At 41.7% G+C, this 22,908-nt stretch overlaps 1 protein-coding gene across 1 annotated transcript; it reads left to right on the top strand.

Annotated features, from left to right (window-relative positions):
• The first annotated feature begins 6,437 nt into the window (after window positions 1-6,437).
• LOC115178490 (zinc finger protein OZF-like) lies at window positions 6,438-14,829 on the top strand. Its single transcript, XM_029739703.1, has 2 exons — window positions 6,438-7,105; window positions 13,628-14,829. Exons 1-2 carry the CDS (start codon window positions 6,799-6,801, stop codon window positions 14,734-14,736), a joined length of 1,416 nt encoding a protein of 471 aa, XP_029595563.1. The 5' UTR covers window positions 6,438-6,798; the 3' UTR covers window positions 14,737-14,829.
• Window positions 14,830-22,908: the final 8,079 nt, after the last annotated feature.

Here is a 22,908-nt window from a genome sequence, read left to right as displayed (position 1 = left end):
CTCTGGCTCTGTGTTTCCTGTGTGTGTGTCATTCCTCAAAGACTACACAATATTGAGTGCCATTTCAACATGATGCATTTGCTCCAATCGCTGGTCCTCTGATGATTTATATCTAACAGGGTGGCTTTAATAGTCTGGTCACATCTAACAGAGTGGCTTTAATAGTCTGGTCACATCTAACAGAGTGGCTTTAATAGTCTGGTCACATCTAACAGAGTGGCTTTAATAGTCTGGTCACATCTAACAGAGTGGCTTTAATAGTCTGGTCACATCTAACAGAGTGGCTTTAATAGTCTGGTCACATCTAACAGAGTGGCTTTAATAGTCTGGTCACATCTAACAGAGTGGCTTTAATAGTCTGGTCACATCTAACAGAGTGGCTTTAATAGTCTGGTCACATCTAACAGAGTGGCTTTAATAGTCTGGTCGTTTGATTCAGAAATACACCGGTTCCAACTCGCCCAACATGACTACAAAGTATCTAATAAGTTACCTTGGTCCAAACATTTCAAACAATGTTCCTAATCCAACCTCAGGTATCCTAAAATGTAAATAATCAATAAAATTTAAGACGGGATAATCTGTTTCCAATACCGAAGAAAAATAACACGGGGCGTGCTCCTGTTCACGCGCAACAAAAGATGGGGGACATTCAGAGTGACACGTACAAAGAACAGCACTACTTCTTCATTCCTCAAAAGAAAAACATCGACCAATTTCCAAGACTGTTGACATCTAGTGGAAGCCATAGGAACTGCAACCAGGTTCCTAATAATTAGGGCATCCCATAGAAAACCATTGGAAAATCCTATGACCTCAATTTCTTTTCCCCTCGATGGTTTGTCCTCATGGGTTCGCCTGCCAAATCAGTTCTGTTATATTCAGCCGGTCTTCCCTGTGGCTCAGTTGGTAGAGCATGGTGTTTGCAACGCCAGCATGGTGTGTGCAACGACAGGGTTGTGGGTTCGATTCCCACAGGGGGCCAGTACAAAAAAAAAATGCATGAAATGTATGTATTCACTACTGTAAGTTGCTCTGGATAAGAGCGTCTGCTAAATGACTAAAATGTAAATTCACAGACAATATTTTAACAGTTTTAGAAACTTTAGAGTGTTTTCTATTCAAGTCCTAGCTTCTGGGCCTGAGTAACAGGCAGTTTACTTTGGGCCCGCTTTTCATCCAGACATCAAAATACTGACATCTAGCCTTAAGAAGTTTTTAAACCTTAGTCACTGTTCTAACCGGCAATCAGCATTACTGTTGGAGCTAGGAACATCAGCATTGGGTTTTGCAGTTTAAAATAAATCTCAAAGTGCCATGGTAAAGAGTGTCAATCGATCTCAAACACTGAGCGGAAGCATTCATATATAAAATATCCCCATAGTCTAGTAAAGGCATAAATGTAGCTGATACTAGCCTCATTCTGGCTTCAAAAGAAAACAAGCCTTATTCCTAAAATAAAATCCCAATTTCAGCTTCAATTTTTTTGTAAGTTGTTGAATATGCAATTTAAAAGAGAGGCCGTCATCAATTAAAATTACAAGATATTTATATGAGGTTGTAACCTCAATCTCCTTGCCCTGACAGGTAGTAATAGGTGAAAGGTTCAGAGGTCTATTTCTTGCTTTAGAAAACACCATTAGTTTAGTTTTGTCAGTATTGAGGATAAGCTTCAATTGACACAAGGTATGTTGAACAGTATAAAAAGCAGTTTGCAAGTTCTGGAAAGCTTTTGTAAGAAATGAAGCACAACAGTAAATAACAGTATCATCAGCATAAAAATGAAGTTGTGCATTTTGGACATTTTTGTCTAAATCATTTATATAAATAGTGAATAAGAGAGGACCAAGTACAGAGCCTTGGGGCACACCATTAAAGACAGACAATTTAACAGACATAAGCCCATCAAATTGAGTGCACTGAGTTCTATCAGACAGATAGTTAGCAAACCATGCAACTGCATGCTCTGAAAAACCTACACTCGACAATCTCTGCCTTAGTATAACATGATCAACTGTATCCAAAGCCTTAGAGAGATCAATAAAAAGTGAGACACAGTGCTGTTTTTTGTCAAGCGCTTCAGTGATATCATTTAAAACCTTCATGGCTGCTTTAATTGTGCTATGCTTCTTCCTGAAGCCTGATTGGTACATTGATAAAATAGAGTTAGTAAATAAAAACTATTTTAGCTGTACACTCACAAGGGTTTCAAGTATTTTCACCAGGGGTGGCAGCTTTGAGATTGGCCTCTAATTATTTAAAAGAGTTGGATCTCCCCCTTTTAAAAGTGTTAGGACAAATGCTGATTTCCAGATCTTTGGAATTTCATTACATTCCAGGGTTAGATTGAACAGATATGTAAGTGGTTCAGCTATGAAATCAGCTGCCAGATTTAAAAAGCAGGGATCCAAAAGATCAGGACCTGCAGGCTTTCTCTTTTCAAAAGAGCAGGACCTGCACTGAGAATGGCAAAAAGCTAAAAGTTTGACCAGCTCTCACTGGTTCATCCACACAGGGTTGTACAGAGACAGAGGACACTGAATCAAACAGCCTACCAGATGATACAAAATGCTCATTGAAACAATTCAGCATTTCAGTTTTGTCATATACAGCAAGAGTAATAACATACAACACAAGTCAAGGCCAAATCTTCACTGGAGTTGCTTACCAAGAAGCCAGTGAATGTTCCTGAGTAGTCGAGTTACAGTTTTGACTTAAAGGGATACCTGGGGATTTTGACAATGAGGCCCTTTATGTACTTCCCCAGAGTCAGATGAACTTGTGGATACCATTTTTTTGTCCAGTATGAAGGAAGTTAAAGGTAGATTCTCAAGCCAATGCTAACTACCATTAGCGGAATGACTGGAAGTCTATTGGTATCTACTAGCATGCTATCGAGAAAATTGAAATACTGCCAGTTTTAAATTATACTGCCTTTTCTGTCAGCATTCTAGGCTATCTAATGCTAAAGCAGCACATTGTATTCAATGAAAATGTGATGCCTAGCATTGGGGTAGCTTACCGGAAAGGTTGTGGAATCCAATGTGTTGCTTTAGCATTAGCTAGCCTAGCATGCTAATGAAAAAGCAATGGCTAGACTAGCATGCTGACGGAAAAAGGGATCTGATTCTGATTAAACCTCATAAAAATATAGTTTTATCATGTGGATTCTTGATAACTAAATACTCTGTCTTTGTCAGGAGAGAGACCAGACTTAGGAACCACAGCCAGAGACATCCAAACCAGTGAGACCAGAACAGCGTTCCCACTGTGGAATGAGTTTGTCGGTTATATGACCTGAAAATACACGAGAGAACGCACATTGGAGAGACCCCTTACCACTGCTCCCAATGTGGGAAGACTTTTACCCCATTTAGGAAACCAGAAAAAGCACGAGAATACACACAGAAAGGAGGAAGATCTTCCACTGCTCTCAGAGTGGAAAGACATTTACTATGTTATGGTCCCTGAAAATGCATGAGAGAATAAACACAGGAGAGAAGCCTTACCACTGTTCTTGTTGTGACAAGAGTTTTATGTGGTTAGGGAGCCTGAAAAAGCATGAGAGGACACACAGAGGACAAAAGACCTACCAATGCTCCCTGTGTTAAAATAGTTTTACACAGTTGGGAAACCTTAACCAGCATGAGAGGACACTAAATGGGTTAGGGTTAAGGGAAGGGTTTAGCTAACCCCTTTAGCTAACCCCTTTAGCTAACCCTTCCCTTAACCCCTTTAGCTAACCCTTCCCCTAACCCGTTTAGCTAACCCTTCCCCTAACCCCTTTAGCTAACCCTTCCCCTAACCCCTTTAGCTAACCCTCCCCTAACCCCTTTAGCTAACCCTTCCCCTAACCCCTTAGCTAACCCTCCCCTAACCCCTTTAGCTAACCCTTCCCCTAACCCCTTTAGCTAACCCTTCCCCTAACCCCTTTAGCTAACCCTTCCCTAACCCCTTTAGCTAAACCTTTCCCCTAACCCCTTTAGCTAACCCTCCCCTAACCCCTTTAGCTAACCCTTCCCCTAACCCTTTAGCTAACCCTTCCCCTAACCCCTTTAGCTAACCCTTCCCGTTAACCCTAACCCCTTTAAGCTAACCTTCCCTAACCCCTTTAGCTAACCCTTCCCCTAACCCCTTTAGCTAACCCTTCCCTTAACCCTAACCCCTTTAGCTAACCCTTCCCCTAACCCCTTTAGCTAACCCTTCCCCTAACCCCTTTAGCTAACCCTTCCCCTAACCCCTTTAGCTAACCCTTCCCCTAACCCCTTTAGCTAACCCTTCCCTAACCCCTTTAGCTAACCCTTCCCCTAACCCCTTTAGCTAACCCTTCCCCTAACCCCTTTAGCTAACCCTTCCCCTAACCCCTTTAGCTAACCCTTCCCTAACCCCTTTAGCTAACCCTTCCCCTAACCCCTTTAGCTAACCCTTCCCCTAACCCCTTTAGCTAACCCTTCCCCTAACCCCTTTAGCTAACCCTTCCCCTAACCCCTTTAGCTAACCCTTCCCCTAACCCCTTTAGCTAACCCTTCCCCTAACCCCTTTAGCTAACCCTTCCCCTAACCCCTTTAGCTAACCCTTCCCCTAACCCCTTTAGCTAACCCTTCCCCTAACCCCTTTAGCTAACCCTTCCCCTAACCCCTTTAGCTAACCCTTCCCCTAACCCCTTTAGCTAACCCTTCCCCTAACCCCTTTAGCTAACCCTTCCCCTAACCCCTTTAGCTAACCCTTCCCTTAACCCCTTTAGCTAACCCTTCCCTTAACCCCTTTAGCTAACCCTTCCCCTAACCCCTTTAGCTAACCCTTCCCCTAACCCCTTTAGCTAACCCTTCCCCTAACCCCTTTAGCTAACCCTTCCCCTAACCCCTTTAGCTAACCCTTCCCCTAACCCCTTTAGCTAACCCTTCCCCTAACCCCTTTAAGCTAACCCTTCGCTACCCTAACCCCTTTAGCTAACCCCTTTAGCTAACCCTTCCCCTAACCCCTTTAGCTAACCCTTCCCCTAACCCCTTTAGCTAACCCTTCCCCTAACCCCTTTAGCTAACCCTTCCCCTAACCCCTTTAGCTAACCCTTCCCCTAACCCCTTTAGCTAACCCCTTTAGCTAACCCTTCCCTTAACCCCTTTAGCTAACCCTTCCCCTAACCCCTTTAGCTAACCCTTCCCCTAACCCCTTTAGCTAACCCTTCCCCTAACCCTAACTGTGTATATGTATTTATTATGGATGTATTTATTATGGATCCCCATTAGCCAAAGCTACTCTTCCTGGGGTCCAGCAAAATTAATTAAGGCAGATTAATACAATTTTAGAAACGTTACAATACATTCACAGATTTCGTAACACATTGTGTGCCCTCAGGCCCCTACTCCACCACTACCACATATCTACAGTACTAAATCCATGTGTATGTATGGTGTGTATGTTATCGTGTGTGTGTGTGTGTGTGTGTGTGTATGTTATCGTGTGTGTGTGTGTGTGTGTGTGTGTGTGTGTGTGTATGTATGGTGTGTATGTTATCGTGTGTGTGTGTGTGTGTGTGTGTGTGTGTGTGTGTGTGTGTGTGTGCCAATGTTTGTGTTGCTTCACAGTCCCCGCTGTTCCATAAGGTGTTTTTTAATCAGTTTTTAAAATCTAATTTTACTGCCTGCATCAGTTACCTGATGTGGAATAGAGTTCCATGTAGTCATGGCTCTATGTAGTACTGTGCACCTCCCATAGTCTGTTCTGGACTTGGGGACTGTGAAGAGACCTCTGGTGGCATGTCTTGTGGGGTATGTATGGGTGTCTGAGCTGTGTGCCAGTAGTTTAGACAGACAGCTCGGTGCATTCAACATGTCAATACCTTTCATAAATAAAAGTAGTGATGAAGTCAATCTCTCCTCCACTTTGAGCCAGGAGAGATTAACATGCATATTATTAATGTTAGCTCTCTGTGTACATTTAAGGGCCAGCCGTGCTGCCCTGTTCTGAGCCAATTGCAATTTTCCTAAGTCCCTCTTTGTGCCACCTGACCACACGACTGAACAGTAGTTCAGGTGCGACAAAACTAGGGCCTGTAGGATCAGTGCTAGAGGCATCACTACAGATCCGGGTTCGATCCCGGGCTATGTCGCAGCTGGCCGAGACCGGGAGACCCATGAGGTGGTGCACAATTGGCCCAGCATCGTCTGGGTTAGGGGAAGATTTTATAACATGATCTTTCTCGTAATAATGACATATTTCTTGTTATAACATGATCTATCTCGTAATAATGACAATTTCTTGTTGTAACATGATCTTTCTTATAATAACGAGATCATGGATTATTTCATTATAACAAGTTATTGAATTATTTCCTAATAACGTGATCTTATCTCGTCATTATATATTTGTTTTATTGGAGTGGCGGCATACGCCATCGTACTTCTCTTTGTATGTCGCAATATAATAATACTATTTAATAAAAATAAACATTTTCCATTCTCTGAACTGCTTTATCCACTCCAGTCAGCAGATGGCGATGTGTGTATTTCAGGTGAAGCTACCAGCATGACGTATAATCTAGTGGACGCTTCTTCAACAACAACAACAACAGCAAGTCATCCACCTCCGTAGCTTGTTAGCTAACAGCCGAAACAGTAAAATTCTTTAGCCACTGTCGGTGTATATTAGCCAATGTGTTTGAAACACAAGTCTGTCGAATAGCTGGTTGCCGCATTTAATTTCATTTTACGTTGCTAGTAGTCAGCTAGCTGACTGGTTAAATCAGAAGTAGCACTCGGCTAATCATTAATGCTAACCAGCTAACTAACATCCCCGACCATGAGTTCACTAAACTACTCCCTCCCTGCTAAAGAAGAGGAGGTCTGCTGGACAGAGAAAGAATCTCTCGCGAAAGAAGAGAAGGAAGAAGAAGCTGTCACAGTTAAACAAGAAGTAGAGGATGAGGCTGTTACAGTGAAAGAAGAAGAGAAAGACGTTACAGTGAAAGAAGAAGAATCGTTCAGGTTGAAGGAGGAGAAAGAGCAGGATGCAGTGTTTGGAGTGAAAGAGGAGGAGGGGGAGATTACTGTCACATTGGATGAGGAAGAGGGAGAATTAGAGAAGACTGGAAATCTGATTACCACCGGTGAGTACCATCTTAAAAACAGGGCCACAAATTCTGCCGTTGTTGAACTAATGTCTGGTTTTTAAAAGAGCATTCTACACTTGACTATGTTGTTCTGTATTGTAGGAACTGTTTAAAGGTACAAAGAATGGTGGTCAGCCAACCAAACGTTAATGGAATAAAAGGCTTCCCATTATATTACCTATGCATACGCAATTAATTAAATCCATATCAACAATCCTTCCCCATTCCTGTAAAAAATGTGTCTAGACAGGACAACCCCATAGATCTAGTCAAGTATATGGTTTCCAACAGAGGGCATTTGTATAAACCTTGCTACAGTGACTAATGAAAGTCTGCATTTTGCTGCCCTAAAATTAAAACAAAAAAAGAGATTACATTTGATATTTGTCCCTACTTACCTACACAATCGGCTCCCCATTTTCAAAGTGAAAGAAACATTATATATATATAACATTTAATTACAAATTCACCCCAGAGTGAATACTTACAGCTGTGGAATCATTATGAAGACAATTCTACCAACTTTCATAACTCTTAGGTTAATAAACTGTTACAGTGCATTCAGGAAGTACTCTTAGGTCAATATACTGTACAGTGCATTTGGGAAGTACTCTTAGGTCAATATACTGTTACAGTGCATTTGGGAAGTACTCTTAGGTCAATATACTGTTACAGTGCATTTGGGAAGTACTCTTAGGTCAATATACTGTACAGTGCATTTGGGAAGTACTCTTAGGTCAATATACTGTTACAGTGCATTCGGGAAGTACTCTTAGGTCAATATACTGTTACAGTGCATTCAGGAAGTACTCTTAGGTCAATATACTGTTACAGTGCATCCGGGAAGTACTCTTAGGTCAATATACTGTTACAGTGCATTCGGGAAGTACTCTTAGGTCAATATACTGTTACAGTGCATTCGGGAAGTATTCAGACCCCTTGACTATTTCTACATTTTGTTACATTACAGCCATATTCTAAAATGAATTAAATAAATAAAAATTCTCATCAATCTACACGCAATACCCCATAATGACTAAATGAAAACAGGTTTTTAGAAATGTTTGCAAATGTATTAAAAATAAAAAACACATACCTTATTTATATAAGTATTCAGACTCTTTGCTGTGAGACTCAATTGAGCTCAGGTGCATCCTGTTTCCATTGATCATCCTTGAGATGTTTCTACAACTTGATTGGAGTCCACCTGTGGTAAATTCAATTGAATGGACCTGATTTGGAAAGGCACACACCTGTCTATATAAGGTCCCATAGTTGACAGTGCATGTCAGAGTAAAAAACCAAGCCATGAGGTCGAAGGAATTGTCCGTAGAGCTCAGAGACAGGATTGTGTCGAGGCACAGATCTGGAAAAGGGTACCAAAAAATGTCTGCACCCCAAGAACACAGTGGTCTCCATCATTCTTAAATGGAAGAAGTTTGGAACCACCAAGACTCTTCCTAGAGCTGGCTTCCCGGCCAAACTGTGAATCAGGGGAGAAGGGCCTTGGTCAGGGAGGTGACCAAGAACCCGACGTTCACTCTGACAGAAATCCAGAGTTCCTCTTTGGAGATGGGAGAACCTTCCAGAAGGACAACCATCTCTGCAGCACTCCACCAATAAGGCCTTTATGGTAGAGTGGCCAGACGGAAGCCACTCTTTAGTTAAAGTGGCACATGACAGCCCGCTTGGAGTTTGCCAAAAGGCACTGAATGATTCTCAGACCATGAGAATCAAGATTCTCTGGTCTGATGAAACCAAGATTGAACTCTTTGGCCTGAATGCCAAGTGTCACGTCTGGAGGAAACCTGGCACCATCCCTACGGTGAAGCATGGTGGTGGCAGCATCACTACGGTGAAGCATCATGCAGTGACGCTCCCCATCCAACCTGACAGAGCTTGAGAGGATCTGCAGAGAAGAATGGGAGAAACACCCCAAATACAGGTGTGCCAAGCTTGTAGGGTCATTCCCAAGAAGACCAGAGGCTGTAATCGCTGCCAAAGGTGCTTCAACAAAGTACTGTAAAGGGTCTGAATACTCATGTAAATGTAATATTTCAGTTTCTTTGTGCAAAAATGTCTAAAAACCTGTTTTTGCTTTGTCATTATTGGGTATTGTGATGTCATTATGGGTATTGTGATGTCATTATGGGTATTGTGATGTCATTATGGGTATTGTGATGTCATTATGGGATATTGTGATGTCATTATGGGGTATTGTGTGTAGATTGATGAGGGGAAAAAAACCACAATTTAATCCATTTTAGAATAAAGCTGTTACGTAACAAAAAAGTGAAGGGGTCTGAATACATATATCAGACAGACTGATGAAACTTATCCAGTACATGTCCATTTAGATTCGCTCCCTGCTTGAAAGTTTTAAAATGTTTGTTTTTTAGGGGTGAAAGTCGTTTATCCCCCCGCCGGCTTTATTTTCCTTATACAGTCCTGAACATTAATGTCCAAGAATTCAAACTAGCATGATTGACATGTTCCGCTATTGTTGTCTCTTGCTAGGCACACGAGGTGTTGTCATGACAGCCGGGTTGGTTAACACCTTGTTACAATTGCCCCCAACGCAGTGTTAACATTGCCCTAAGCCAAGCAGCCAAATTATGAAAACAATTAGTGATTTAACTTTAGGATAGTATAAATTATACATGAATGATCATATACTCACTTTAACCAGCCTTGGGGTCCTGTAGAAGCCAAACAAGTTCTAAAGAGATATGGGCACCATGATGGCCATCAGACAGATGTTTTGAGAGGAACTGAATGGCAATGCAAAAACAGGGCTGTTACTGCAAATATTGGTTACGTACATAAAAATACTTATATTTCTAGCAAAATCATTACATACGTCTATGATAATTCATAAACATGAATGGTTTTGAAGTTAAGTAAATTTATTTAGTACAATTTTTTGGTGTTACATTTGACCCCCAGCGACTGTTACAATTGGCCCTGGCACGGGGGGGGCAAATGTAAAGTCCAGACTTCTCGGATTCAAGTCAATATTGTGATCTGACCATTTTATGCACAGACCTATAAATGGTATGAATGATTATGAGACAGATGTGCGTTTGTTATATAAAACAATGAATTTGTTCAAGTGTTTCTGAGAAATTGAGTAAAACACCAAAAAAGTACAATTGCCCGTGATCTCTCCTACTCATTAAAATGTTTTTAATGAAAACATGTAGTTAATCTTTTTAAAATGTTTTCTAAATGCAATAAGGCACTCAAACCTGTTGTCACGATTGTCAAAATGAGTAGACCAAGGCACAGCGTGCGTAGAGTTCCACAACAGTTTTAATAAATGAAACTCTCCAAAACAAATACAGAAGCAAACGAAACGTGAAGTAATGGTGTGCTCACAGGCACAACACAAAAACAAGACCCCACAACTAAAGGTGGAAAAAAGGGCTGCCTAAGTATGATTCCTAATCAGAGACAACGATAGACAGCTGCCTCTGATTAGGAACCATACTCGGCTCAACACAAAGAAATATAAACCATAGAATGCCCACCCCACACCCTGACCTCTCAACCTAGAGAAATAAACAGTCTCTCTCAGGTCAGGGCGTAACAGTACCCCCCCCCCCCCCCCCCCCCCCCCCCAAGGTGCGTACTCCCGGCCGCAAACCTGAACCTATAGGGGAGGGTCCGGGTGGGCATCTATACTTGGCGGCGGCTCTGGTTCGGGGCGTAGCCCCCACACCGCCCGCTGATCCCCCCGCTTCTGTGTCGCCGGAGGAACCAGACCGTGGATCATCGCCAGAGGCTCTGAACTGCCGACCGCCACTGAAGACTCCGGGCCGTCTCGGGGAGCGTCGCTGGAGGCTCCGGACCGGGGAGCGTCGCTGGAGGCTCCGAAACCGGGGAGCGTCACTGGAGGCTCCGAAACCGGGGAGCGTCGCTGGAGGCTCCGAAACCGGGGAGCGTCGCTGGAGGCTCCGAAACCGGGGAGCCTCCAGCGATTCTAGACTTTGCTATTGCCTTTGGAGGTTGTTGTTGGGGTGTGACAACATGAGGAAGACAGCAGTGTTCGATGCAAATGAAGCTGGCCGTCATAAGGCTCAGAAATGAAAATCAATCAATCAATCAGGAACATTGCAAAAACACTGGGCACGCCCAAGTCAACAGTTTGGTTCATCATTAACAAGAAAAAAACAACCGTGAACTCAATTATGTCAAAAGACCCGGTAGACTGAGGAAGACCACTGTAGTGGATGACCGGAGAATACTCTCCATGGTGAAGAAAATCCCCCTGACAACAGCCCAACAGATCAAAAATACTCTCCTAGATGCAGGTGTAGATGTGTCAAAGTCTACCTTACGTAGAAGACTACACCAGCAGGATTACAGAGGGTACACTACAAGATGCAAACCACTGATAAGCCTGAAGAACAGAAAGGCGAGATTACAGTTTGCTAAAAAGCACCTAAAAGAGCCCCAAAAGTTTTGGGGAAAAAAGTATTGTGGACAGATGAGACAAAGATTAACATGTACAAGAGTGATGGAAAGAGGAAAGCGTGGAGAAAAAAAAGACATGCCCATGATCCAAAGTATACCAGCTCATCTGTGAAACATGGTGGAGGGGGTGTTATGGCTTGGGGCCTGTATGGCTGCCAGTGGAACATGGTGGAGGAGGTGTTATGGCTTGGGCCTGTATGGCTGACAGTGGAACAGGCTCACTTGTCTTCATCGATGATGTGACTGCAGACGGAAGTAGAACAATGAATTCTGAAGTCTAGAGAAATATTTTATCTGCTCAGATAAAATCAAATGCCTCCAAACTCATTGGACGGAACTTCATCATGCAACAAGACAATGACCCTAAACATACTGCTAGAGCAACGAAAAGGTTTTTGATGGCCAAAAAGTGGAAAATCCTTGACTGGCCGAGTCAAATCACCGGATCTGAATCCAATTGAACATGCATTTAACATGCTGAAGAGGAGACTGAAGGCAATAAGTCCCTGAAACAAGCAGGAACTGAAGATGGCTGCAGTACAGGCCTGGCAGAGCATCACCAGGGAAGATACCCAGCGTCTGGTGATGTCGATGCATCGCAGACTTCAAGCAGTCATTGCATGCAAAGGATATGCGACCAAATATTTACAATGATTACTTCATTCTACATTATGTTAAACTGTTCAATGTTTTTTGATGCCCGAAAATGGGGGGGGCTATGTACAAAAGGTGCTGTCATTTCTAAACGGTTCATCCGATATGTATGAAAATACCCTCAAATTAAAGCTGACAGTCTGCACTTCACCCTCGTTGTCATTGTATCCTTTCAAACTCAAAGTGCTAGAGTACAGAACCAAAATAACAACAAAAATGGTCACTGTCCAATGAATTATGTATATAAGTCATATTTTGTAGAAATCTGGAAACAGTGGACAGTTACTTTAAATAAGATAGGTAACTTTATTATTAGCAATGTTAGCTTATCAAGCTAGCTAAAATCATATTAGTTGAAGAATTGGTCCGACTTAAAAAGCACTTGAACCAGTTCCCCACTTCCAAGGAGTACATGAACGCCCCGTAGTTCCACCATGTCATAGAAACAAACACAGGTGCTGATTGTAAAAAGATTTGATAAATGCAACGTATTTTGTGTGAATATAATTAAAATGTGGAACGGCACTAGTAGATGTTCATTATATACATCTACATGATGTATTGTTACACCATGTAGGAGCAGTATAGACCTAGTCTGTTCATTATATATATCTACATGATGTATTGTTACACCATGTAGGAGCAGTATAGACCTAGTCTGTTCATTATATACATCTACATGATGTATTGTTACACCATGTAGGAGCAGTATAGACCTAGTCTGTTCATTATATACATCTACATGATGTATTGTTACACCGTGTAGGAGCAGTATAGACCTAGTCTGTTCATTATATACATCTACATGATGTATTGTTACACCGTGTAGGAGCAGTATAGACCTAGTCTGTTCATTATATACATCTACATGATGTATTGTTACACCGTGTAGGAGCAGTATAGACCTAGTCTGTTCATTATATACATCTACATGATGTATTGTTACACCGTGTAGGAGCAGTATAGACCTAGTCTGTTCATTATATACATCTACATGATGTATTGTTACACCGTGTAGGAGCAGTATAGACCTAGTCTGTTCATTATATACATCTACATGATGTATTGTTACACCATGTAGGAGCAGTATAGACCTAGTCTGTTCATTATATACATCTACATGATGTATTGTTACACCATGTAGGATCAGCATAGACCTAGTCCGTTTTATTTTTTCTGTAGTGAGGCAGCTTGATGTACAGTACACCCCCTAGACAGGACACTAGCTTTTCTCCTGTTTCTGTAGTGAGGCAGCTTGATGTACCAGTACACCCCCTAAACAGGACACTAGTCCAGGGCCTTATTCCCAATCTATCTCCTAAATGCTGAGTGCCAAACACAGATACATTAGTGTTAAACTAAATAGTCTCCTATTTTTGTCTTTGGCAGGAGAGAGACCAGACTCTTACTCTGACAGCAGCAAGACTCCTTCAGGCGAACCAGAGCCAGAGCTGTCCAAACCAGCGAGACAACACCACTGTTCTCAGTGTGGAAAGAAATATACCAGGTTATGGAACCTGAAAAGGCATGAGAGAACACACACAGGAGAAAATCCTTTCCAATGCTGCCAGTGTGGAATGTGTTTTACCCGGTTAGGGTACCTTAAAGACCATAAGAGAACACACACAGGAGAGAAGCCTTACCACTGCTCTCAGTGTGGGAAGAGTTGCTCCCAGTTAGGGAATTTGAGAACACATGAGAGAATACACATAGGAGAGAAGCTTAACCAATGCACTAAATGTAGAAAGAGATTTTCCTCTTCCGAATACCTGAAAATACATAAGAGAATACACTCAGGCGAGACACCTTATCACTGTTCTCAGTGTGCAAAGAGTTTTACCCGATTAGGGTCCCTGAAACGACATGAGAGAACACACACAGGGAAAAAGTCTTTCCACTGCTCCATGTGTGGAAAGTGTTTTACTGAGTTAGGCAACCTGAAAAAACATGAGAGGACACACTCAGGAGAAATGTCTAGTTTTTCCTCATTGGATTATCTGAAAAAACATAAAATAATTCACTCTGGAGTACCACCTTACCAGTGCTCAGACTGTGGGAAGAGATTTAGCCGATTAAACCACCTGAGACGGCATGAGAGAACACACTCAGGAGAGAAGCCCTACCAATGCTCCCAATGTGGAAAGAGTTTTACCCAAGCTGCACACTTAAAATACCATAAAAGAACACACACAGGAGAAAAACCTTACCATTGCTCCCAGTGTGGAAAGAATTTCACCATGTCATGTAACCTGAAAAAACATGAGAGAATACACTCAGGAGACAAGCCCTATCAATGCGCCCAGTGTGGAAAAATGTTTACCCAGCTAGGGGACATGAAAAAACATAAGAGAATACACACAGGAGAAAAACCCTACCACTGCTCCCACTGTGGGAAAAGATTTACCTCATCAGGGGACCTGAAAAAGCATAAGAGGACACACAGGAGAAAAACCTTATCATTGCTCCCAGTGTGGAAAGAGTTTCTCAGAGTCAAGTAACATGAAACAACACGAGAGAATACACTCAGGAGAGAAGCCCTACCAATGTTCCCACTGTGAAAAGAGTTTTACCTCATCAGGGACCCTGAAATATCATGAGCTAACACACTCTGTAATGAAGCGTTTCCAGGGTTCCCGTTGTGAAAGGAGTTTTAAGAAGTTAGGGAAACTGAAGCAGCATGAGAAAATACACACTAGGGAGAAGCCTTTTGGAACTGCTCCCACTGTGGAATGATATGTGCCTGGTTAAGGCAACTGAAATTGCATGAAAGAATCCACACCAGAGAGAAACCTTTCAGTGTGGAAAGATATTTACCCAGTTAGGGAAAGACCATGAGTTAACACACAAGGGAGATTTCTTACCACTGTTCATATTGTGTAAACAAATTCTTCACATCACATGGACTCAAAGTGCATCAGGGAGCACACATACGGCTCCCACACTCTGCTCACAACAGTGACACAGATACAATGGCACTGCCTGTACACTGACAGACGCCATAATGAGACTGATACAATGTTGCGATCTCTATGCGACAACGAGACAGAGAATGAGGAAGTGGATAGAATCTCCTTATGATTATCAGTAAAATGAACAACTTCTAAAATATTGATGACTATAAAAGACCACCAAGCTTTACAGTAGTTAGAAGGGAGACATTTTGGGTCTTAGAAGGTCTCTCTGCTTCTGAGAGGAGCTGGCTACTGTACCGGGAGACATTTTTTATATTTTTGGCAGAGACATAAAAATGCTTACTGTGAGTTTGTGTGACTCTAGGTAAGTAGAAAAATAACAAATCTCAATCTCGCAGTATCCCTTTTTAAGCCATGTCAGTGACTGGAATAATATTCACCATTCTTTCTGCCATGAGTCATTTATAAGCCATGGTGTACAGTACTTAAGTAAAAATCCTTGAAGTACTACTTAAGTTGTATTTGTACTTTTACTTCACTACATTCCTAAAGAAAATAATGTACTTTTTACTCCATACATGTTCCCTGACACCCAAAAGTACTCGTAACATTTTGAATGCTTAGCAGGACAGGAAAATATTGTAATTCACACACTTATCAAGAGAACATCCTTGGTCATCTCTACCACCTCTGATCTGGTGGACTCACTAAACACATGCTTCGTTTGTAAATGCTGTCTGAGTGTAAATTTAAGAAACAATACAATCGTGCCGTCTGGTTTGCTTAATATAAGGAATTTGAAATGATTTATACTTTAACTTTTGATACTTAAGAATATTTTAGCGATTACATTTACTGTTGACACTTAAGTATATTTTAAAACCAAATACTTTTACTCAAGTAGAATTTTACTGGGTGACTTTTGCTTGAGTCATTTTCTCTTAAAGTATCTTTACTTTTACTCCAGTATAACAATTGGGTACTTTTCCACTACTGTTTCATAATTCATATTATTTTTATAAACAATATCATGATACCCGCACACAGTTAAATACTAATTTGCCATCGATGAACAAACAAAAACCTACTCACCAGTTATTGCGGTCAATTTTTCAGGATCCAATCTGTCTTTTATTCTCTCCCTATTTTCTTCTCCATGTTGATGCTTTGAAACCTATAATTGTTCAAAATGAAATAAGTTCAATGTGTCATAATTCTCCAAAGTCATAATGACACAGCCAGATGTTTAAATGTGAGTTGTGTCTCAAGATGACTCGGGCTTTAGCTGTACAACGCTACAAATAATACATACATATACATACTGTACCACAGCCGTCAACAAACAGAACGGACATTCCCATCTGTAACAGTATACTGTACCACAGCCATCGACAAACAGAACGGACATTCCCATCCTGAAACAGGACTGTACCACAGCCATCGACAAACAGAACGGACATTCCCATCTGAAACAGGACTGTACCACAGCCATCGACAAACAGAACGGACATTCCCATCTGAAACAGGACTGTACCACAGCCATCGACAAACAGAACGGACATTCCCATCTGAAACAGGACTGTACCACAGCCGTCGACAAACAGAACGGACATTCCCATCTGAAACAGGACTGTACCACAGCCATCGACAAACAGAACGGACATTCCCATCTGAAACAGGACTGTACCACAGCCATCGACAAACAGAACGGACATTCCCATCTGAAACAGGACTGTACCACAGCCGTCGACAAACAGAACGGACATTCCCATCTGAAACAGTACTGTACCACAGCCATCGACAAACAGAACGGACATTCCCATCTGAAACAGGACTGTACCACAGCCATCGACAAACAGAACGGACATTCCCATCTGAAACAGGACTGTACCACAGCCATCGACAAACAGAACGGACATTCCCATCTGAAACAGGACTGTACCACAGCCGTCGACAAACAGAACGGACATTCCCATCTGAAACAGGACTGTACCACAGCCATCGACAAACAGAACGGACATTCCCATCTGTAACAGGACTGTACCACAGCCATCGACAAACAGAACGGACATTCCCATCTGAAACAGGACTGTACCACAGCCATCGGCAAACAGAACGGACATTCTCATCTGTAACAGGACTGTACCACAGCCATCGACAAACAGAACGGACATTCCCATCTGAAACAGTATACTGTACCACAGCCATCGGCAAACAGAACGGACATTCCCATCTGTAACAGGACTGTACCACAGCCATCGACAAACAGAACGGACATTCCCATCTGAAACAGTATACTGTACCACAGCCATCGGCAAACAGAACGGACATTCCCATCTGAAACAGGACTGTACCACAGCCATCGACAAACAGAACGGACATTCCCATCTGAAACAGGACTGTACCACAGCCATCGACAAACAGAACGGACATTCCCATCTGTAACAGTATACTGTACCACAGCCATCGACAAACAGAACGGACATTCCCATCTGTAACAGTATACTGTACCACAGCCATCGACAAACAGAACGGACATTCCCATCTGAAACAGGACTGTACCACAGCCATCGACAAACAGAACGGACATTCCCATCTGAAACAGGACTGTACCACAGCCATCGACAAACAGAACGGACATTCCCATCTGAAACAGGACTGTACCACAGCCATCGACAAACAGAACGGACATTCCCATCTGAAACAGGACTGTACCACAGCCATCGACAAACAGAACGGACATTCCCATCTGAAAGTGTTGTTTTGGGTGAACAGCAACTAGCCTCTTTTCACAGGCGATGTACATTGCCTTCAGAAAGTATTCACACCACTTGACTTTTTCCACATTTTGTTGTGTTACAGCCTGAATTTAAAATGGTTTAAATGTACTTTTTTGTGTGTGTCTCTGGCACACAATATCACATAATGTCAAAGTGGAATAATGTTTTTTTTTTTTTTTTTTTACAAATTGATTTAAAAATTAAAAGTTAAAGTCTTGACTCAAGTATTCAATCCCTTTATTATGGCAAGCCTAAATAAGTTCAGGAGTAGAAATGTGCCACAGCCATCGACAAGTCACATAAGTTGCATGGACTCTGTGTGCAATAATAGTGTTTATCATGATTTTTGAATGACTGCCTCATCTCTGTACCCCACACATACAATTATCTGTAAGGTCCCTCAGTCAAACAGATTCAACCACAAAGATCTGGGAGGTTTTCCAATGCATCGCAAAGAAGGGTAGATGGGTAAAAATAAAAAAAGCAGACATTTAATATCCCTTTGAGCATGGTGAAGTTAATTACACTTTGGATGGTGTATCAATACACCCAGTCACTACAAAAATACAGGTATGCTTCCTAATTCGGTTGCCGGGGAGGAAGGAAACCGCTCAGGGATTTCACCATGAGGCCAATTTTATTTTATGTATTTTATTTCACCTTTATTTAAACAGGTAGGCCAGTTGAAAACAAGCTCTCATTTACATGATGGGTTGCCAATGCAGTGGCAACCCATCATTCAGGGCAGGAGGGGCTTGCCTTTAAATAACAAAAAAGTTGGGGGGCATGCCTGTTTTGCATGTTATTTTTGCATTAATACGTGTCACATATCAGTTTGCAAACAATGTAAAAAAAATAAAAAAAATAAAAATAAAAATATATATATATACAGTCGTGGCCAAAAGTTTTCAGAATGACACATTAATTTCCACAAAGTTTGCTGCTTCAGTGTCTTTAGATATTTTTGTCAGATGTTACTATGGAATACTGAAGTATAATTACAAGCATTTCATAAGTGTCAAAGGCTTTTATTGACAATTACATGAAGTTGATGCAAAGAGTCAATATTTGCAGTGTTGACCCTTCTTTTTCAAGACCTCTGCAATCCGCCCTGGCATGCTGTCAATTAACTTCTGGGCCACATCCTGACTGATGACAGCCCATTCTTGCATAATCAGTGCTTGGAGTTTGTCAGAATTTGTGGGTTTTTGTTTGTCCACCCGCCTCTTGAGGATTGACCACAAGTTCTCAATGGGATTAAGGTCTGGGGAGTTTCCTGGCTATGGACCCAAAATATCGATGTTTTGTTCCCCGAGCCACTTAGTTATCACTTTTGCCTTATGGCAAGGTGCTCCATCATGCAGGAAAAGGCATTGTTTGTCACCCAACTGTTCCTGTATGGCTGGGAGAAGTTGCTCTCTGAGGATGTGTTGGTTCCATTCTTTATTCATGGCTGTGTTCTTAGGCAAAATTGTGAGTGAGCCCACTCCCTTGGCTGAGAAGCAACCCCACACATGAATAGTCTCAGGATGGTTTACTGTTGGCATGACACAGGACTGATGGTAGCGCTCACCTTGTCTTTTCTGGACAAGCTTTTTCCAGATGCCCCAAACAATCGGAAAAGGGGATTCATCAGAGAAAATGACTTTACCCCAGTCCTCAGCAGTCCAATCCCTGTACCTTTTGCAGAATATTAGTCTGTCCCTGATGTTTTTCCTGGAGAGAAGTGGCTTCTTTGCTGCCCTTCTTGACACCAGGCCATCCTCTAAAAGTCTTTGCCTCACTGTGCGTGCAGATGCACTCACACCTGCCTGCTGCCATTCCTGAGCAAGCTCTGTACTGGTGGTGCCCCGATCCCGCAGCTGAATCAACTTTAGGAGACAGTCCTGGCGCTTGCTGGACTTTCTTGGGCGCCCTGAAGCCTTCTTCACAACAATTGAACCGCTCTCCTTGAAGTTGTTGATGATCCGGTAAATGGTTGATTTAGGTGCAATCTTACTGGCAGCAATATCCTTGCCTGTGAAGCCCTTTTTGTGCAAAGCAATGATGACGGCATGTGTTTCCTTGCAGGTAACCATGGTTGACAGAGGAAGAATGATGATTCCAAGCACCACCCTCCTTTTGAAGCTTCCAGTCTGTTATTCAAACTCAATCAGCATGACAGGGTGATCTCCAGCCTTGTCCGCGTCAACACTCACAGCTGTGTTAACAAAATAATCACTGATATGATGTCAGCTGGTCCTTTTGTGGCAGGGCTGAAATGCAGTGGAAATGTTTTGGGGGATTCAGTTCATTTGCATGGCAAAGAGGGACGTTGCAATTAATTGCAATTCATTTGATCACTCTTCATAACATTCTGGGGTATATGCCATCATACAAACTGAGGTAGCAAACTTTGTGAAAATTAATATTTGTGTCATTCTCAAAACTTTTGGCCACGACTGTGTGTGTGTATATATATATATATATATATATCTCATTGAGTTAATATGATCTCATTTTTTGTTTTCTTGAGTAAGTTAACTCTAAATTGCAGGTGTTTCAACCTAGCTCAGTGCTTTCTGTGGTGGTGGGGCAAGCCAGCAGAAAATATGTAGCGTTGTGCCGTGATTGGCTCAGTTTTCTGTCACTCATGGGGACACTACGTCACCGCCAAGTCTAAGGATAGACATGGAAAATTCAAGCCCCTTGGTTGCTGCCATAGAGTTACATTAGACGTGCCCATCCAAGAAGGCTCAAGGTCATTGGCCACAGATAAAATGACATCAAATTACGTTATATCTACAGTATATTCACATCATACCTTCAAAATCTTAGCGAGCAGTCATCATCATGAATCATGTCGACAATCTACTGGCAAATTCTTTTTAATCCTTGTCATATGAAGATAAATAATGAAGACAAATTATAGATTAAATGTATTGGTGGCCATTGGACATAAACATTACACAACAAGTCGCAAATTCAACAATGAGTGGTGAGTCCAAAAATGTATTGTATGCTGCTGCATAAATGATTTAGTATGCCTGGGAGATATGGAAACTGTAGCTAAGAAAGTAATACTAACTGTATGTTGTGTAGTAAGCTGTTAGTAGCCCATGTGCCTCACCCTAATAATTTGGTCTATTTTCCCCTCTTAATTTCACCTACTGTTCTGACTTGGTGGTGCACATGTAGCCTATAGCCTGTTTTAGAGAAATGTAATCATTGAATATTGTAAGAGCTTTCATTGTCTGCTCATATGCCCCCTTATCATACAGTTCTGACTTGGTCTACAGGGAGAATACTGTAAGAATGGCCCATGTTCTGAATTCTGTCACTGTACATTTCAAAAGTGCTGAACAAATAGTTATATTGACAAAGTCTGTCCTAGCTCGCTCATGAATGTCTTAATCGAAATTACAGATTGCCTCTTATCCGCTTGTAGTCACCTTATGCCATAGTTTGAACATCTCACTTGTCAGTAGAAACCACATTTGTTTAAGCAAGTCAGCCATATCAGCTATGTTTTTTTTAAAGGCAGTAAATGAGGCTGAATTAACTGTTTTGCTTAGTGTTGTGTAGTGGCTTTGCTACCATGCATCCCACATTTTCTTTATATTTGCCCCACCAAGATTTACATGCTAAAATCGCCACTGGGCCACTGGAGACTTTAAAACAGTTAGAGTTTAATGGCTGGGATAGGCGTAAACTGACGACGGATCAACATTGTAGTTACTCTGCAATACTAACCTAACTGACAGAGTGAAAATGTGACCGAAAGGCTCGATTCGGTCTTATGGTTTTTTTTTACATTAGATAAAAGTAGAGACTCAGAGCTAGAAAATGGTATATAATACACTGCATTTGAGGAACAATGGGAAAGTAATTCTGCTTTGAAAGTTGATAAACTTGTAACCTCACTTTTGAGAAAATGGCCCTTGAATGTTTTGGTACACCTACTGGAGAGCTCTTATTGGTCTGCACCCATTCAGCATCGTTCACACCCTCTTAAGCCTTTAGCCCCACCCATCTCTTTAAGGATTCACATGTGAGGCTATGTACTAAACAACCAAAGATTTCAAGACTAAAGGCTGGCTTATACTACGGGTGTGTTCGTAAATTTAATATGGAGTGCCAGATCTGAGATACGAATAATATTACTACACAGATCATACACGTAACGTTAGCTAGCTAGCCAGCCAGCTAGCGTTAGCTTGTTAGCTAACAGTACACTTTAACTTGAAAACGACTGACAAAATTAGAAACATGTAATATCTGAAAATGTAGCTAGCTAGACTCTCTTACCTGTATACATGGATGGACGCTTCTCCCTCTCTGTCATGGATGCCATGGTTGTCCTTAGTTTGAAGATGTAATCCGGAAACAGGTGTTTTATACAACAGCCTTCTGTGTGTTCTCTTTTCGACTCCGTCTGCATATTTGCAACAAACGGCAGAATTTTCTCCATCTCCTTAGCTATCATACTCTAATTTCACTGATTTCAAAACTCGGTCCTCCAGAAAGTGGAGAGCAACACTTATGCAGTTCTACTACAACCATGCCACTCATTATCTCAGCCAATCATGGCTAGCAGGAAGGTTTGCTTGTCTTTTTCTGTGGCTAAACCAACTAGGTTCACAATTTAACAATTTTATTCGTATTTACAGATGGCATACACGTTTGTTATTAAGGCACATGAAAGTTCACATGTACCAGATGGCATTTATGCCCAAAAAAACACATTTTGATATTTTGTTTTTAAGTTCACGTTCAAATGGCTCTCCTCTGAAGTATTGATGCTTGACATACGCCTAGTTTCCAGAAACGAGTCACAAATAAGGAAGACTGTACAGAATATTCCAAAACATGCATCCTGTTTGCAACAAGGAACAAAAGTAATACTGCAAAAAATGTGGCAAAGCAATTTACTTTTTTTTCTGAATACAAAGTATTATGTTTGGGGCAAATCCAATGCAACACATTACTGAGTACCACT

The sequence above is a fragment of the Salmo trutta genome, chromosome 38, assembly GCF_901001165.1.
Source record: "Salmo trutta chromosome 38, fSalTru1.1, whole genome shotgun sequence".
NCBI classification, from domain to species: domain Eukaryota; kingdom Metazoa; phylum Chordata; class Actinopteri; order Salmoniformes; family Salmonidae; genus Salmo; species Salmo trutta.
The sequence above is the reverse complement of the archived record's forward strand: the minus strand, read 5'-3'. Positions and strand labels throughout refer to the sequence as shown.

Bases quoted from the DNA above. Each gene is read 5' to 3' on its own strand.
- LOC115178490 (XM_029739703.1), top strand. From the start codon at position 6,799: ATGAGTTCACTAAACTACTCCCTCCCTGCTAAAGAAGAGGAGGTCTGC. The intron at 7,106-13,627 runs GTGAGTACCATC...TGTCTTTGGCAG, and splicing joins TGGAAATCTGATTACCACCG to GAGAGAGACCAGACTCTTAC.